The sequence below is a fragment of the Oenanthe melanoleuca genome, chromosome 2 (assembly GCF_029582105.1).
Source record: "Oenanthe melanoleuca isolate GR-GAL-2019-014 chromosome 2, OMel1.0, whole genome shotgun sequence".
Classification (NCBI taxonomy): domain Eukaryota; kingdom Metazoa; phylum Chordata; class Aves; order Passeriformes; family Muscicapidae; genus Oenanthe; species Oenanthe melanoleuca.
In genome coordinates this window covers 9123423-9143435 of record NC_079335.1, presented here as the reverse complement: position 1 = coordinate 9143435, position 20013 = coordinate 9123423, and the positions used below count along the sequence as shown (strand labels likewise).

The 20013-nt window shown below is 37.4% G+C and overlaps 1 protein-coding gene across 2 annotated transcripts in view; it reads right to left on the bottom strand.

Moving 5' to 3' along the window:
- The window catches only part of ADCY8 (adenylate cyclase 8), a 117543-nt gene that overhangs the window by 9554 nt on the left and 87976 nt on the right, over positions 1-20013 (bottom strand). For both annotated transcript variants that reach the window (XM_056484033.1, XM_056484034.1), the window contains 6 exons: positions 15613-15814; positions 13160-13249; positions 11664-11836; positions 8799-8880; positions 4238-4396; positions 374-520 (listed from right to left, as the gene is read on the bottom strand). In XM_056484033.1, coding sequence (XP_056340008.1) covers positions 374-520; positions 4238-4396; positions 8799-8880; positions 11664-11836; positions 13160-13249; positions 15613-15814 — 853 coding nt within the window. The remainder of the gene's footprint in view (positions 1-373; positions 521-4237; positions 4397-8798; positions 8881-11663; positions 11837-13159; positions 13250-15612; positions 15815-20013) is intronic.

The window sequence follows — 20013 nt, the reverse complement described above, 5'->3', positions numbered from 1 at the left end:
TTACCCTCTAATATCCATTGAGTCCATTCAACCAACACCTTTACCTGTTTGCATTTAGACCACTATTTTCCAGAACAGTTGCAGATTTGTTCATACTTCTTTCTGCTACAGAACTGAAGTATTTTCTACTTTCAGATACTCTGGTGCTTTTATGGATATTTAAACTTGAATATTGCTTTCAGGCTCTATCTCATTAGATCATTAAGACCAATGTTTGGCAGGATAAAGGGCAAAAAAGCAAACCAGACAATTTTAATATGAGGAAAAAAAATCAGAGAACTATTGGAAGAAAATTACCAAATTTTATAATTTAGGGTGACATATTTGTTATTTGGAAACTCATAGTTCAAACCCCATCAGCAGCTGGTATTACCTCATCAAAGTCTGCAATGATTTCATTCAGTAAGCGCAGACATTCTACTCCTTGGTTATTCATCTCAGTCTGGGAATAAAAGTCAGCAAATCCAGGAATAGAAGCAAACATCACACCAACAGCATCATAGGACTGGGAGTATAATTCCTAAAAAAAACAATGAGGAAAAATGAAGTGGTAAAATAAGGGAGAAAATGTAACTGGCAGCAGTTAAAATAGTTTTCTTAATTTTTCCATGCATAATACCTTAAGATCTGATATTGGCATTTGTATATTAAAGGTTAGCCAGGTTCAACAGGAGGAGGCTGTCAGCTCTTACTGTTTTTATTGCAGATCATATGCAGGGTTTTCCCTTTCTTTGAATTCCTGCTCTTTCTGCTTCTCAAGTCAAGAAGCTACACCAGCAAAAGTGAAATTGAAATTTTGCTTTTGATTTGTATGGGGAATGACTTGGAAATATGAAGGATTCATTGCCAAGTACAAAATACCAGTTATCACGTTTTCTGGTGGATAATTTGTACTTCACACTACTGCAGCTCAGTTTGTTTATTCCCAAGTTTTCAGAAAACCCTTACTCTCTGGTAAATTCTGGTTCTCCCAAGGAGATTGTGGAGCTCTTTGGTTGCCTGGCTCTATTCCTGCTCTTAGGGCTCAAAAGGAGGGAGAAATAGAAGTGGGAGTAGTAATAGAGTTACTGAGGGGGTCAGAAAGCAGCTTATAAACTGCTGTTAGGATAAAGTATGCCCTGAAAAAAGCTCCCACTTATATTATTCATATAATTCACTCTGGTACTGAATGACAGATTTATTTATGGAGGGGCTTGTGCCATTACATATGTGAAAATGTGGACAGCTCTTGTTTGAACTAAAGCTAATTTTTAGGTAAAAAAACTAATTTCAGCATTAAAGATTCCAAGGACTGCTACCACAATTCCTGATATTCTTTTCTTTTGGCTAATGTATATTAGCTTTAATATACATGAATGTATATTACCCATCATATGTACTGTCCTTTGATTTTTTTTCCCTGGCTTCAGCTTCTGTAGTTTTACCTCATGGTGGACACTTCCATTTCTGTATATGAACATTTCTTATGTTGTTATGACCTCAAGTACTTTTTTCTCAAAGTTCTTGTTAGTAGCTTTAAGAAATTTTAACGCTTTGGTTTCATGATAAAATGATTTACTGCTGGTTGCCATACACTTGACATGAACAGTCAGGTTCTTCTTTCTTCACCTGCTCCTCCTCAGAAAAGCATCCTGAACCTCTGCTCTGCTCCTTGAGGTGCTGTTAATGCTTCTACTTATCCAGGCTCTTTTACAATGTCTTAGAGTAAAAGTGGGGAAATTCTTCTAGTTTCCAAAGCCACCAAAAAGCTTTGATTGAGGAAACATGATTGATTGCCTTACTGCCTTACCCTTTTTTCACTGAAGAGCATCTTCAGGATTGTGGAAGACATGCTCTATAAACATTCTTATTCCCTTTTGTGGGTATAGAAAGAGGTCATACACACATTAATTGGTTGATGCTTATGAAAGATTTGACCATGTGTGCTAGGAGAAGCATGAATGCACTCAGCCATACTCTTGCCTTGGATCATGAAGATAGAAGACATCTGCCTGAGCCTTCAGTTGCTCTATTTTTCTATTTTTGGTAAGAAGCATAAGGATAGAAATAATACATCCATAAGAAAATGCTAAAGTACACATTTGGAAATTCATTTTTTTGAGAGCAGGGAAATTAACTTAATGGCCAGACATGAACTGCAGGATTGATTGCACTGAAATCTGGTGGATCTTACTGTCTGCCAGCTCATGCATAAATCATCCCAAGTACAGTTACTCTGGAAATTGCCTTACAAAAAGCAGGGGTGGTGGAATTTAATTCAGTGGCAAAGTATTGAAGCATAAGTAGTGATCCATGGGGCATCTGCTTGCTTCTGAAGATTATTGTGCATGTGACCATACGTGAATGGAAGTGTAAGATGGAAAACCTATTCCCTGAAAATCCATAATGCAGATATACCAGAACACACTCTTGGCTGGTGCTGAGGTCTGCTCCATTTGCAATGAAACATTTTAACCTGGTTGCTTTCACACTCACATTTTCTCATGTGCACAGCAGGGTTTCTGTGGCACTTTCATACCCACAGAGTGTAAAATTTCTCAAGAGTGATTTCTGAAGTGCCTTTTCTTGTAGCTTCTCACTGTGTCATCCTTCCCTAGGTGATACTTGAAATCAGAACACAATGATTCTTCATTGTGCAGTTTAATTTGTCTGGTTACATCCATTTCCAAAATGTACAGCAGGAAATTGTAGCCTTAATTCCTTTTTGCTGCACAATCAGTAGATATGTCAGTGCTGTCAAGGTGAATCTTGCAACATTTCTTCCCATTATAAAAGATAATTCCAATATTACATGGAAAAATTCCAATTTCATCATATATACATACATACATACGTACATACATACATATATATATATATATATATATGTATATATGTATGTATATATATATATATAGTATTATAATATGCATTTACTTTGTTTCAAATAAGGAGTAAGTGACTTACTGCTGCTTTCAAAAACAAATTCTGGACTTTCCTTAATCTTCAAACTTTATTTTAGGAATATTCAGAGGCTTGATTTTCATTCTTTTCTTTGTGTACTGCAAACAGTTTTTAGGAACATAGCCACAAACTATTTCTCTGAAATGGTTGTTTTGTTATCTGCCACAAACAGGCAATTCAGGGGCAATATGAAATGGCAAAAATGTCCTCTTGTGTCTGAAGATATGAGAGCCTCAGGTCTGTTGCAGCTTCTTACTTCCACAGGCTCTAATAATACTTCTGCAACACTGGGCTATTATAAACTTGCACAGACATTCTGTTAAATTCACATAATTTTTTTTATGAATAGTAGATTTTAATAGACTTGAACTAGATTTTCATAGATTCATAGACTGGAACAGACTTCTGAATCTCATTTAATACAGTTTATTTTCAAAGCAGGACCAATTATATCAAGTCTTTCACAGTTCTTTTGATTTGAGGGTTCAGCCTTGTTTTGTACAGAATCACAGAACCACAGAATCCCAGGATTACTGGGTTGGAAGGGACCTCTGGAGGTCATCCAGGCCAAGCCCTCTGCCCAGGCAGGGTCACCAGGAGCAGGTTACACAGGAATGCATCCAGATGGAATTTGAATACATCCAGAGAGGGACACTCTATGACCTCTGTGAGCAGCCTGTTCCAGGGCTCTGCCACCCTCTGTGTAAAGCAGTTCTTCCTCAGTTGAGGTGGAACTCTGAGTGTTTTTATTTATGGACCTTGTCCCTGGGCACCACTGAAAAGAACCTGGCACCATCCACTTGGTACCTGCCTTGGAGGCATTTAAATGGGTTAAATGAGATTCATTCTCTGTCTTCTCTTCCCAGGTCTCTCCTCATAAGAGAGATATTCCAGCCCCCTAATAATGTCTTCTTCATAAACACTTATAGGTGCTTGAAGACAACAATGAGATGCTCTTTCAGTCTTTTCTTCCTAAAGCTGTATGATCTCAGGTCTCTCAGCCTCTCCTCACACTTTTGTACCCCAGTCCCATTGCCATCCTGGTGATTTATTGCCAGAATTTCTCTGTGTGTGGCCCATGTGTTTCCTACTGGGGAGTCTGAACATGGAAACATCACTCCAGATGCAGTCCTAGAACCTTTACTTCAAAACGTGATTATTTTCCAGTGTTGATCAGACACCAAATATCATCAGTGTTTGTGCAATGAATCCTATTGAGAATTAAATTTCAGCAATTTCCAGATCTACTTTTCTTTTACAAATGAGACAAAAAGATCAGAAAACTGGGACGTACTTCATTATCCCGATCCTTCTCCAGGAAGTGACGGGCAACGTGACTGGGTAAAATATTCCTTAGCATGTTCTCATTGTGCTCCCTTAGCTCCTTCATTTCATTGATTTCTTCTTTGGCTTGAACACGCCACAGAAAATCCAGCCTTGCTGTGTATTCAAGCTGTAGTTTCAGAAAGAAAAACGAGGCAAAAATAAGGCCTGACAAGATAACAGTAGAGATTGCATTGCCACCCTGGCAGGCTGCTCCTGCTGTGTAATCACCTTCAGTCCTGCTTTGAGACAATTTGATTTTCTTGCCAGAAAAAGAGATTATTTCTTTGCTTTATTTACAGTGATAATCTTGAGCAAAATAATATTTGTCATATTACTGCTATGGTCAGTGGATATAAACTGTCACCAAATTTTTCTCCCTTTAAGCATATCTTTTTTATTTAGATAATGGAGTCAGACAGGAGATAAGGTATTGGCAGGTATTGGTATGAAATAAATATGTTCCCCTTTTCATAAGTGTTTTCACATTAAATGAGAAAATTAGCACAAGGCTAACTCTAAACTCTTGGCAAGAATCTCCTTCTCAAGAATGAACATCTTTCAGCAAAACTCTGTATAACAGCCCAAAATACTCCCAAAGAGAATGTCCAAATCTGTGGCACAAAAATGTTATAGTTCTACCATTGGGACATGCAGTTATTTGCAACTTTAATCTTACAGAAAAAAAAGAGAAAACAGTCTATTTGTCATCCCCTGCAATACTCTGTGCCTGTATTTTGGGATCAGAGTCAGTTTATACATGCAAAGTCTCACTGCCTGATACCTGCAGATAAAAACTGAAGTGAAATGATTTCCAGTGCAGAGTGTGCATAGAAGAGCTTCCACATGCATACATATATATGCATTGTTTATATATATATATATATATATATATATATATATACATAAATTCATATTAATTTAAGTATGAATGGCAACTGTCTGCTAGCTGAAGCAGGGAACATGTTGAAGCATCGTGTCACTTATCGTGTCACTTGCCCGAGAGGCACGTGTGTGTCAGCACATGGACAAGCCAATCCTGCCAGAGATTTTGTGTGCACTACTCTGAAGCAGTTTTAAGCAGATTTCAAGGCAGCTGATACTGTAGCTTGCACAAGGGGTGACTTATTAAGCTACAGTATTACTGAAAATGATGAAAAAAATTAGATATAGTCAGTAAACTGAGAAAAAGAGAAAAATATTAGTGAGGTCTAAGGTGCTCCAACCAGAGCAAACATCCAGCAAATAAATAAATTTTACAATTTTGAGAGACATCAAAAGGTGCTGGGATAGAGGAATTTTATGAAATATAATTCATGTACCAAACTAAAATAAAGGAGCAGCCTGTAGTGGGTGGGAATGACTAAGAGGGGGTTCAGGCATTGTTTAGTGACTCATCTTGGTCACAGTTTTAGTCAGCAGCAGTCATGAATGGCAAACTCTTCAGGAGAAAAAAAGCAAAGCACTTTGCAAGGGACCTTTTATGTTGGCTGTACTCTAGGGAGCTTTCCTTCCTAAAAGCTAAAAGTGCCCATGGCTTGATATAAGCTTCCAAAGCCTGTATGCAACTTGGAAGTGATTTACTTGCCCTCTGGGTGCTGTAGCCAGCTTTATAAACAAACTTTTTTCTACTGATACGTTGGTCTTCTATCTTGTGACCATTAATTCCCTGAATTAATGGCAACAAAAAAAGCCTGTCATGAAAGAATATTTAAAAAATTTTTTTCAACATTTTTCAGTTTCTTTGCCCTTTTTTTATGCTAGAAGACAGAGCCATACCAGATAACTGACTTTTATCTCTACCAACTAACTGATAAGAAAAAATTAACTATAAATTTGCTAGGAGTTCTAAAGGTATTTCAAAGATTGACTTCAAATAGGAGCTGCTGCTGGATTTTGAGTTCTTTGATGCTTCAAGTTATTTAATGCTACTACAACAAGAGCTGGGCAAAAAAAAACTGTGGTAGTTTTTCAGAGCGATTTTTTTATGCTTTACAGGGAAATGTCACATCTCTAAGCCTAGCTCAGAATAGCAGCAGCTAATCTTTAAATTTTAGATAACATCATTCTGGTTACTTATGATCACATTTAAACATTACTTTTCTTTCATCATCAGTGGACTACCCAGATGACACTATCAGCTCAGAAAGAAAGGAGTGATATAAATGAGATTTGAAAATAGAAAATATTAAGAAGATGCTTTGCTAAGTTCTTATATTTGCTAAAACAAGAAGAATTGTAGGGTTGAGTTTAAGGTTTGTTGTTTGATTGTCTAAAGAAATGTTTCTGGATTTAAATCCCAAAGGGTCCATGTTTTCCTGCCCTGATATGTAGCTTTAAGAATTACAATTACAATATTACAATTCAATATTACAATTGCATTTCACTAATTACAACAGTTAGTGAAGAAAAGAGATATGTATTACACAGAAAACATAACATTATGTCCTCTACATGCTGCACAACCCAACCACTCTGCAGACAATTGCCACATGCAAATAAATTAAATCTATTGAAATAGTACCACACACCTTTTTCTCAAATTTAATTTTAAATTTTGGGAGCTAAATCTGGCATTAACTTTAAATCACAATGGATAAAACAAATAGTCAATTATTAAGAAATTGAAGGTCCATAAATATTATCTTACAAAAATAATCTTTTTTCAGTAAATCCCCTTAGAATAAGACAAGTTTTAAGCTATTCTATTTCAGAATACTTTTGCAGCTTGTGAGATGGGAAGATGTGCTGGAGGATAGCTTTATTGGACTTAACGTGCTCCTCAGTTCACACTTTTGAAGAGCTTCGGTTTTTTTAATGTGGTTTGAATGGAACTCATATATATATATTAAGTTGGCAACTATACAGAGATCTTTAGGTTAACTCTATAAAAAGAAATTCAATGAAATGTTCCTGGACTGTGCCATATCTGTTAAATTGATAGACTGGCCTTATGAATCACTTGGGAGAACATGCAGGACTGAGCACATCTCAGGGACCATTTCCAAGGGCAGTTTTAATGCAGCCATCCTGTTTTATGGACCAAGAAAGGTTAATAAAATGGAAAATAACTTGTGCTTTGCTTACAGGTCTCTGAGCTGGAAAACACTCTTAAACACCCCACATCAGGCTTTTGTAGAAGACAGACATTTACACTCAGGATTGGGATCCTGAAGAGCATTGCTTGGATTCTGCCTAATTCTTACTCCACCTAAACTCCTCTAGTGTTGTTTTTCTTAGTACCTTGGCTGATTCTCAAGCCTTACATTTTTATTTTGACATATGTTAATAATCACTGGGGATACTATAACAAACTTATCACAAATTTGAGTTGTTCAGTTCTTATTTGTTCCATATTTCTCCTAAGTGGACTTTGTCTTGATAAAGATATGTCACAGTTCATTACTTGCCACCAAATTTAAATCTGTGCATTGTTCAAAACTCATTTCATCCCTTGCTTCCCCTACTCACTCATTCCTCATTCCCTCAAAAAGAAGATAAACAGTAGGAAAATTACTACAATATATAAGTGTTGGCTTCTTTTTTCTCTCCTGTGGAAGGAATGGAGTCTCTAACTTCTGGGACAGCTTAGAAAGTTATTTTAATAAAGTGTGTAATATTGTCTTAATCATCACAACATCATTCCTTTCTTTCTGTCTCATTCCAGGAGGATTGAGAAATGCTGGAGTTTTTCAGCCTAATGGTCTTTAGGGGAAAATCAAGTCACCAATATCTTAAGACAACTGTGCTTGGCGCTTTCTTTAATACAATGTGCCCCTTCCTTTTTGTGATCAGAAACTGCCTCAACTCAGCATGTTTGACATCCAGAGCTTGAGAGCCAGGAACACTGTGGAGAAAACACCCTGCTTCAGCCACTGTTCAATGCATTTGTTATTTTAAATCTAAATTTTTCATGTTCTCTCTCCCTGGGCATTGTGTATGTATTCCTGAAATACTCAGTTTCTCAATTCCTCCTCGAGGATATCAGTCCTAAAGCTCTGAGGCCCCCAAATCCTGTTTAAGATCTAGGTCCATGTGAAAAGATTCTTGTAAGTGGTCCATGATACAGATGAGTAAGTACTGGTGCTTAACCCAAATATTCCTCATTTCCTCGAGTCTGTTGTTATTTTTTCATAAACATAAAAAGCTATTTCACCATTGTTTCATTATTAACTGTTTTTTATTCTCTTTCTGTATTTTGGGTTTATGCCTACTCAAGTGCACTGAAGCTGTCAGGTGCCTCCAGAACTGCACATGTGTCTAAAATAATGGTGTGCTGTTTGTTCCTTCAAGTAGAGAATGAAATATAATTTGAGTATAGCTGAATAGGATATTGCACATGTTTTTTTAAGAATTCTAGGCAGTGTCAGATGTGCGCTTTCTTTAATCAGATTCTGCATATGGTTTATTAAATTGCAAAAGGTCATGTGCTCAAGAGGATAAAAAGGCAGATGGTATTTCAAAAATAATTGTTGTCACATCTTGTAATTGCAAGGGACAAAGGGAAAGGTTGAAGGAAATGTTTGCATTACCTGTTGACCATGATAAAACACAGCTAAAAGGAACATTGCCATCAGTAGTAAAGATGCCTCCTTTGTACCCAGGAAGTCTGTGCTGGAAAAAAAACCAAACACACAACAAAGTAAAATACAGTTATTGATTTGTCAATATGGTAATTGTTCAGAAGTTTCATTTCATAAGTGGTAATTTTTGCTGTTCTTTAAAAAAATCCACTGTATTTGAAAATTTAATTTAGCAGTAATTAGTTCAAGAGAACAGGAGTGTAATTGGAGAGCTCCCTGTTTGGAAACACATCTTAAATAACTAAATTGTAGCCTACAGGAGGTACCCAGGAGGTGATGAGCTTTCACTTTCAAATGTGAAATGCAAGCTGTGTGTCTGTCAGCCTGTTCCTGGGAGCTTGGTAACAGCCCCTGTGGAGTGCAGGAGGCACCTGGGGAAAGGCTGAGGGGAGCTGACAAAGGAAACTTCAGCCTGTGAAAGTGAAAGCCCAGAGAATAGGGCTAGAGATAAAGGAACTCCAAGGCAGGAGCTGAAATTAAATATCCCCATGGTGTGAGAAGGGTTTGGAGATGACAGGATATAGTGTGGATTAAAAGCATGGCAAACAGGAGCTAGGACTGGTTTTACTGAGCTACAACCAGGAGACCAGAGAAGCCTGTGACAAGGGAGGGAAAGGAAACCCTTGCAGACCACAGGGAAGCAGAGATGAGCCAAACAAATCCTGGCTGTATGAAATCTGCTATATGAAATCACTGAAGTGCTGTGTATGGAGCACAAAGAAAGTTTAAAATAAAATAAAAGCGGTTAAAAGCAGTAACAGGGGGTTTCAAATGTTGAGAGAAATTACAGTTATGTGAAATTGAATAAAAACTGAAGAAAGTATCTCTGTATGCCAGGGTTTTTTAAAAAAAGCGTGTTTCCCAGGGACCAGACTAAAGAGGTTGGGGAACTGGTAGAGACAAACTTATAGTAAAGCAAATGAGAGAAAAAATAAATTCGGAGGTGAATTGAACAGGGATGCTTGTCAATTACTTTGTTGAAGGGAGATGAGAAAAGGAAGTTGTTTTGTTGTGATAAAACCTTGAAATTTTGAAAAAAAATAAATAAATGACTAAATGAGGACCAGAAATTGGAAAAGATTTTGGGACAATGTTTAGTCTGCCTTGAAAAGCAAAATCCAGATACTGGATCTGTTTTCCATAGTAATTTTTTAAGATGTATTGGATGATATTTGTTGGAGAAGGACTCCTATGACAGAAAAATTAGAGAAAGAAAGAGCAGAACTTGAGACTAAAACAAAAAGAAACTTTCTAGTGAGAGAGATAACTGAACTGACTTTGTGGTCCTAATGAATTTACTGTGCTGGAAATGTGCTGCTGTGGGATGAGTCATCAGCATACAGCAAGAGCAAGCAGGAAGTATCCTTGTCATCTGCAAATATGCTGGAATTCAGATGTTTCCTATTTTGAAGTTGCCTGGAATATAACCTCCAAATGAACACATTGTAAAAGAGCCCCTTGTACACTGGCTAGAGGCAAGATCCTTAAAGGTCTTAGTTATAAACTCACCTGTTATTGAATATTGTGGTGCTGTAGCTATACCCACCACAGCTGGATTAGTTTTGTAAGCAGTTGCAAACCCTTCCATTCAAATTATTTGTGTAGCTAAAAAACCAAATAATTTTCAGGGCACACGGTTTTGAACTTCATTCTCCCTAATATCAGAGCTTAAGTTCACATCCTTGTTGTGAGGATGGAGCATCTTAACTGATTTCCCTATGTCTTGGCTATTCCAGGGAATATTCCTGCCTCCTTCTCCCTCTTCTATGATAACAGTCACTAGAGATTTTCACTGACACAGGGAATAGAGGCTACTTTGAATTCTTCAAGATTTTCACACAAAAAAGATTCTTTGCCATGCCTGGTTAGTGACAATTATCATGATTTCTACTTCTAGTTACTTACCCAAGGTATAGCTTACTGCCATTTGTCAGATTTGCTGTGGTCTGCTCTGGATATATTGTATGTCTGTACAATGAAAACTAGCTTTAGAAAAAGGAGTTGCACCCCAAATCTCTGGTACCTTGCTACTGTAGGAAGCAAGTAAGAAAAGATATGCAAGCAGAACCTTGCTATGTGTAAGGATGTGGCTGTTGTGAGAATCAATTGTGCTGCAAATCCATGCTTTTCTCTCACTCTGAGCATCTTCATCTGCACTTACAACCACAAGCAACTGCAATACTACACTGCTCAAGTATCAAAGACTGAAGAAGTGTTTTTCTGAATGATTTAAATTACTGCTGCTCTAGATTCAGTTATTGCAACACTAATTGCACCTCTGTCTCTGCAAATCTTTGTGGTTCTTCTGTTCTTCTCTTCAGTTCCTCTTGCTGGGAAAGAAACCTGGGAGGGGGTGGAGGAGTAGTGTGTCCTCCAAGCACTCTCCTACAAAACAGAATCTTTCAAGTGCTCCTTATATCTTTCACAACTGCACATTATTTGTTTGGATTTCATTCTAAAAAATCCTGTTTTTTTAAACTGAGGGGAATTTTTCAATTGGTATCTCTGGAGCTTTCAAGAATGGAAATGACCAAGGTTTGTGCATTGCATGCATATTTTTAGTCAACACTGATATACTCTAGGAGACATAAAAGACAAATTTTGCTCAATATTTAAATTCCCTCATGAAATGAACATTTTAATAAAAAGGCTGGAGAAAGAAACAGATTATAAATAATCTTGGATTAGTCATTGCCTGTTGCAATGATCACTCCATATTTAACTATGCTGCTATCCAATACACTCATACTCTGGCAAGTCTTGAACCAGCACCTTAAGAAAAAGCAGTTGCTGAAGGGTGTTGTGAACACTTACTCTCCATTGTGGTGAAAGTTGTCATATTGCAGAAAAAGGGAAGCATAAATGGTCTCAGTCAGCAGAGAGTAGATTGCAATCATGATGAGAAGCACTGCCAGCTTCAGGACAGAGTTGAGACGAAGAAAGACTGCACAAGTCACCATTGCCAGCACACCAGTGAAGACAAAATACTGAACACAAAACAGCACTGGTTAATTGTGGTGATCAGAAATAAGCATCTATGTAAATAATCAAGTAACCAGAAATATGAAAAGATTATTTTGGATTTCAGTGCTCAGCTAAGTCCTCTTAGAGCCCTTTGAAAATAAGTGTTTTGCTAAAATAAAATATGAAATTACAAATTCTCTATTTTTCATGGCACCTCCATGTCAGCAGAGATCGTCTTCTGTGCCTTTATGGCATTTTCATTGTATTGTAAGAGAAATAGCATCCTCTATAGTTAAAAGAGGAAAGGGAGAGATGCTGCATGCAGTAGTTTGCTACTGAAAAGTCAACTGGGAGAAAATTTCTATTCCTTTGGAGTCTAAATACTCAGGATGGGACAATCATGTTTCTACTTTAATTCTTCCCATGCTACTGCAGAGAGAAGATAAAGCCACAGGTTTGGACTTTTTTTTTCTTTTTATTTTCCTTTTTTTTTGTTGTTTTTTAAAAATTTTTAGTATTGAAGGTCTAGATTGGTTACATTACTCTCTTAAAATGTGATGCCTGGAAGTTTTATTCATATCTTATTTTCTAATCTTTTCATTGCCTCATTTTTCTCAATGATTAGTCATCTGTCAAATGCAATCCATGCAGCTGATACTGGATAGAAAGAGACAATCATGGTCATGAGCTCTTCAGACTTAAGATAGCAACATCAACACCCACAGTCCAAATGTAGTTTAAATTAACTCCAATCACACAGCTTCAGGAGTGATAGTATTCATTTTCCTGGGTACAGTTTCTCTTTAGTGCAGTTTCTGTGTAGGAAAGTCTGCATCCCTGCTGGTTAGAGCATTCTGCTGGCAGCATCATGCACTGCCATATGACTTCCTGAGCAACATACTTCTCTTATCTGCACATGACCAACACATTGGTTTTGTTGCATGCTTGCTCATCTTAGAGAAGATTTCTTTATTTTTTTCCCTCCAAAACAATCTTAAAATAACCCCAGCAGTCTAACTACTGTTTTTGGCATGTAAGAAGTTTTGCTCTCCATTAGATTCATGCAAATTAGGTCGTGTGTTTTATTGCACTAGGCTCATTGAATCATTGGGTGTGTTCACAGCATAAAGTTCTGTATAAAGTTCAAAGGTTAAATCTTATTTGTAATGCCCCATTAGATCATAAGGTTATTTCCTTCTGTATCTAGCCTCTGCTTTTTCTCTCAACACATGGTTAGATGAAAATGTTCCCTTTTTCACAGTGTTGAGCCTCTGACTCCACCACAAGTGGTGGCCATAGAACCTTAGTGAATCACACCTCAGATTCAAAGGTACCCCCAGAAATACCTCAGGACAGGAACAGATGTCTGTAAAAGAAGCAGAGGAATTGAAGGTCTGGTTCTTCAGGGCTATTGGTTTGTCAAAGTCACACCACAGCTGTGAAGAAATAAAACAAAATCAGGGCTATATTGTGCACTGGTGACCAGCTGCTTGTCTGGCTGACCTGCTGCTCTCCATGCCAGCTGCCCAAGGTACCAAGGACTGGATAAATGGGCAGTAAGAAGGGATGCTGTGGAGATGAAGTGGAAAAGGGGGAGGTATCTGTGCTGCAGACATTCAGCATCTGAATAGCCTCTCTCCTCTCTTTCCAGAATGGAAAGATGAGCTCCTCTGGGATTTCCAGAAGACTCTTAAGAAGTACCTCTCAAAGTGCTTAGACTTTGCTATAAACTATAGAGAAAATTATTTAATTTGGAGCATAAAATCAGATTAAATGTGTGCCCTTTCTGCAAGCTGTTTTCATCTGCTATAGATAGTGTTATCCTTTTGGATATGGGACATCCATCCTTCATTTTCATGACATCATACAGACTTGGTTGTACCAAAACATGATGTGGTCCCAGAACAGCAACTGTGATGCTAGGAATGGAAGGGAATAAAAATTCACTCATGAAACAATGGTTCTGATAATGCAATATTGCTTTTTGCTGTTATGACCTGCATTCATTTTAATGGTATTTCTAATCAAGAGCATTAGATACACAGAAAACAGCAGTGTAGAATTAGAATATATTACAGTCTTAGAATGAAGGAAAAAATCATTAATTGTTTCATGTTTTGACTCTTAAAGCAGATGGAGTCTCCTGTCATATATATTTATTTACTCTGGATAATTATAATAGGTCATGCCATCAACTAGTGTGTACAAGCTAGTTAGAGGTCTTTTTTTCCAATAGTTAGAGAATTCCTTTAATAAGGCCCAATTTCTTATCAATAAATTCAAATTAATTTTGAACTTGGGACTCTTTCATTTGTTCTTTTAGCCACTCAGCCATCTCTGCAGTGCAGGAGTATTACCTGGCTCTTCTGTGTCACCAGACAGAATGGTACCTTCTAAAAATGTGTAAGGTATACAGCACCTCTTCACAGGGCACAATGTCACAACAAGTACAGGTTTTTTAAAAGACTTTCAGCATCAGAAACTTAAATTTATAGCAATAAGAATGCAGCTAAGACTCATAAGACTCATTTGCCACCCAAAAACCAAAGCATTATAGATCTTCTTAGAAAGAATCTGAGTCTTAGACCTCTCCAGCTGGCTGCATTTGAACTCAGCAAACACACAAAGCACAAAGCTGAGATGCATTCCCTGTTCTTAAATGCATGCAGCTCCCTCCTGAACAAACTATTATTATGGAAGAACTTTAACACATAAAACAATGAGATTATATGAATGTTATCATTTCCTATAGAGGTCAGGACTCAGTGACTCAAGTCATTGTCCAGCTAAATATGTGAGAATACATATGACTGTTTACTGCTTTATAAAAAAATGGTGTGACAGTAAAAAGTAATAATTTTCTTTGGATTAGCCAACCCAGAAAATTGCAGAGGACACAGTCTTAAAAAAAAAAAATGCACAAGAAGTCAGGGGAATTAACAAATTGGGTATGGATAGTGTGTTAGAGATCTTGTTTCAAGATCAAGACTAATTCTGCAAAATCTTTCCTGAAAGCTATTTGTTAGACATGATTTTAAAACCTCTAAATTCTAAAACACTGCTTAGTGATTTATATTGTAATGCACCACTGTTCTTTTCTTCAGGAAGTTTTCAGCCCAATTGAACTTCCTGACATTTTCTGTATTTATATTATTTCTGTAATTATTGAAATGAGTGGTTTCATTTTTCTTTTTCTGACTAACTCTTGTATCAGTGATACTTTTAATCTATCAGTGAGATGTTTACCACATTCTTGGCTCAGACTTCAGCACCTGTCAGGTTGTCTGACACTATAATCTGCCCAATTTATGCAAAGCTCTCTCATGTTGCTGAATACATCAGGATAATCACGGCTGTATTGGAATTTTTTATATTATTATTTTAGCAATTGTTTTATTTTTCGTGGCAATCTAAATAATAGTAGAACTGTAAGATGAGCTGAGAACTTATGAGAGGAGGAATTTAATACCCATAAGCATTTTTTGGATTGACAGTCTCTAAGAAAGTATTTCAGCATGTCAAAAAATTACAAATGGTCCTCAAAGGGTGACTATATTGAACAGAAAGTCGACAAAAGGTTTTAAAAATAGATGATACTCAAGAGGGAGAAATAATTAGATATTTCAGAAACACATAGATTAAGCAATGGATTGAATTTCCTGAAGCTGTGATGCGTTGTTTTTTATGTTATCTAAATCACAGCTGGCTTATAGACAGAGTTAGCAAGTCCTGTAGCAATCTTAGTAATTCATAAATCATCTTTTGCTGCATAATATTCTTTGTTTCCCTATAGGCTTACAATATTGATGATGGCTCCAAGAAAATTAATCAGAATGGATGCAAATATAATGACATTCCTTGCCAAGTAGGTCTCATTAATCCAGCAGCAAGTTTTCCGGAGCATGAGGGGCAAACATTTGTAATCCTCTGCCGTGGTGATCAGCACAAGAGCAGAGTGCAGCATAATCAGGATGGAAAACTGAATCACCATTGGTATCACTCTGAGGAAAAATAAAAAAGAGAATCCAGCATTAAACCTCAACACAATCAGGCAATAAATCAAGGGAAAAGCTGGACAGCATGTCCATGTAGAACTGTGTAGTTTGGGATACAATTAATCTCACTGCCCTGTACTCACATCTATGCAGAGATTGAGATTCAGATTGACTCATTCTCCAGGGATTGTACTTTGATCCCAGGTTATGGACACTGACAGAGGGTCATGCAAGACTAACTCCTTCAGTTTCCCACAGTAGAGCAATATTCTGCAGCAGCCTTCTTGCTTTGCAAAGCCAGGTGCCTGTGATCTGATTTGGAACTGGCAGTTTCTAACTATATCTCAGATATATATAGACAGTCTATACATGCTGGTGTAGCCTACCAGTTCTGATAACCTAACCTGACCCAGCTCTGAACAAAACCAAATTCAGGCCTTCAGAAAGATTAGGATCAAGCCTCAAGAGGACCAGCCTGAGGACATTAAACATTAGTTTTTATTTTGGACTGCTAAACTCTACATGTAAGACCCATGTTATTGACTTAAGGTACTATAAGGGGAGCATTTACACACCTAAGTCTGGCATATAAACCCAAAACTGCAGAATAACTGCTTATGTGCCTGAGAAACTGAGACCTTGTATTTGTTCACAATAAATTTATAGGCAAAAGTTTTTTCCACTTTAGCTGTTCAGTGGAAGATTAATGTGTTTGTCTCTTGCCTAAGCCTGCTTGATTTAAAAACAAAACTGGAGGTAGCATAATATGATCTCTCAGATAAACAACCTAGTATCTGTGCTAAGATTTTGATGGGAGTATGCTGATAGGAGCAAGTACAATAAAATGCATAGGTTAGAGGAATCTGAACCAAAAAATCATAATAATTTTCTGTCTGTGAATTTCTCCCAGAACTAGGACACCCAGCTTGGATCATCCCATCACTCAAGAAGAGGTTCAAGACCAATTGATTTTCTTTTTAGGGATTCTCTTACTGCCAAGATCAAGTAAAGTTTAAAAAGACCTTGCCTTCCCTCTTCCTCATGTACAGTCCCAAATCAACTTTAAGCCATAAGAAAAACTTACGTAAAACAGAAGATGCAAGTGTTTAAATTAATAACAATTTGAAATCTGCTTTTCTCCTTCACAAGAATTACCCAGTGAAAAATGAGCAGAGATAAGAGTATTTCAGCAGTCTACTCTGTTAAGACCTTCTGTCCATGTGAGCATATAAATAGTTCATTGCAGGAAATTAATGAAACTCCCAGGCCTCTCAGATGGAGAAGATGAATCACTGCAAGGTTGGCAATGTAATATAATGGTTTCATAGAGAACAATTATGGTAAAAAATATGGCATTAATTTATCTGACTTACAGTAATTCCCCCAACTCCATATTTCAAAGAATAAAAACTATTGCAAAGATTTTTAAATTCAGGGCATCTGCCCTCTCAGGGAAAAATGCATGAATGGATCAAATATTTATCCTTAGGGAGATAGATATAAACTGAGATAAAATTCTGGAACTTCCATACACATTAGATTTGAGATATGATTTCCTTCTTTAACACACAGTCTAAGGTAAACTCTGTGGGAAACTCCCCGAAGAGCCTGAGTAATATATGTTCTATGACAATTTAAATAGCATTTTCATCGAATTTTCAGAAACCAAAGGACTCAGCTCAAAAAATTCACATATCTACTTAAGCAAATACAAAATTTCATTATTTTTCAACAGAAATCTGAAGCATTCACTGAAAAATTCTTATATATGTTTCTAAGAAATGGCTAAGTTACCATGAGGACTGAACTATAGTCAGTGGTTTCATGGAAATTATTTCCATGGTTTTCCACTCTAGTATTTTACTTCTCTGATATTTACCAGAGGTGTAACAAATGAATATGCAGTTATTTCAAGGATTCTCTGAATCCAAATCCTGTCTAATTTTGTGATAGTTTTGTACAATTCCTCATGCCTTGAACTGCTTTTAGAACTGGAACTTCGGAAATTTGAACTTCCAAATTATTTTCTCATCCAATATGTTTAAGCATATTGAAACCTTCTCACTCAAAACCCCTATCCTGTTATTTTAGGGTTGCTCATCTGTTGACAGGCATGCTTTTGAAAAAACTAAAACACACTTTTTGAAGCACAGTATCAGAACTTGAAAAAAACAAAGACCAAAATTTGTCTCCTTAAGCCTTGACAGTGATCTTCAGCTCCTGACAGAAGATAGGAACTGCCATAAAACACCCATGTGTCTCCAAAACTTCTTCCACAAAAGGGGTAGTGGTAAATATCTTTTCCCTAAATATCTTCCCAGGTTACAGCAATCAACGCTTCAGGGTATTCTTGAAGACAAGGTCATATTTTTTTAGAAACCTCTGCAGATTTTTTCTTGTAGGAATTTATCTAATCTTCATTTTGACCTATTTGTATTTGCAGCCTCTCTAACATTCAGTGACAAAAAGGTCCTCAGGGAAAAACACAAGACTACTGGCAAGATGAGAAACTAGGTGAGACAGCTGCAGGCAATGTGTTTGTGTGACTCCTTCCCCCTCATTCCAATGGCACTAGACACCCTCACAAGAATTAACAGAGATGAATCCGTGGAGATAGAAAAATGTCTGGGGTTTTTTTGGTTGTTTTATTATTTTTTTTAAACACTGGTATGACAGTGATTGATATAGCAGCAGAAATCTTTTTGGAAAACAGCTTCTGCTAATAAGATCCATAAATCTTCTTGTACATACTGAGGAAAAAATAAACAAACAAACACACAAACTAAAACATCTACCAGAAGAGAAGAACTTTAAATGTGTATTGGGACAAGAGCTGTTAAAAAGGAAGCAAACTTACTAGGGGCAATATAGCACATAAGGAACAACAGAAGGTCAAGTACCACTCTGAGTACTTTCTCAACTGAGAATTACAAAACATATGAGACCCCACTGCTGCAGAATGTAGTTTCCTGCCTGCACCTGACCACCACTGCTGTTCTCAGACATCAACCTGGTAACTCATGCCTTCCAGAGATGATCCAAGAAATCTTACTGCACTATGTAATGCAATAAATGTCTTATTTCTTGTAAAAATAATGTATTTTCAAAGTTACTCTACTGTCAGTCATAAATTAAGGTTTATCTGAGTGCTAGGAACAACCTGAGAAATATGTTAATCTGGGCATTTTTCTTTTAACTCTTGCTCTGTCAAAGACCAAATGGTACCAGAGGGTTACAGTGGCAGTCCTGTTCTAGAAAACTGACCTCACATAGCCTAGTGTTCCTGTTATTAAATTGTAGACAAAAATGCCAAATTACAGGTTTGAGTCTGTGAAATATGGACACTGAGGTCTCATCTGTGTCACATTTTCATCACCTTGATAGGAACATATTGCTTGGTCAGGCCCAAAGAAGAGCAGAAGTGAAAACAGATCTACCAGATCACCTCTGTGCTTATTAATGGCCTGAGACTGCTTTTCCCAGCTGGGCAAATCACATTGTCAGCAGCAGAGCAAGCAGTTCAATTCTCTTACAAAGCATTTATGAAATAAAACTGAGACAGTCCCTGATACCCAAGGTAATTATCAATCACTTAGCAAAGAGAACCAGCGACTGCTCTGGATCATGTTTCACCAGGACACACTGTGGTAAATTTTTGTAACCCAAAAATTCCACTTAGTTTGGTGGTAGTTTGTGTTGGGTTGATGTAGGCAGAAATGTGTATTCTGTCACCATCTGTTGAAGCTGGGTGGGGCAGTGACCCTTATCTCTGTGGCACATATTATCTGCTAATGGGCCATCTTTAAACCAGCTGGGGCAATCATCTTTATCTTTTCCACAACCCATCCTCCCTCCAGGAAGATATCATCTGCTGCTGGGCCATTCAGTCCCACTGTGTGACTGATAAAATTACATCATCCCACTGGGAGATGCTCCAGCCAGGGGAGGAGCCAAGCCTTTCCTACCTAGATAAAAACTGAGATTTGGAACATCAAAGCAGCCTTTACTCACTGGATTCCAGAGGAAAGCTGGACCTTTCCACATCATCTCTGGACCTTCAGAGGAAAACTGCACCTTCTACAGGAGCACTGCTCCAGCTGAACCACACCTGCCACTGCAGGAGGATGCAGCCACCATTTAATGGGACTGCTGCCAACACCCTGACTGACTGATGGGTGTCAGGCTGTATTCTGGCTCTGTCAGAG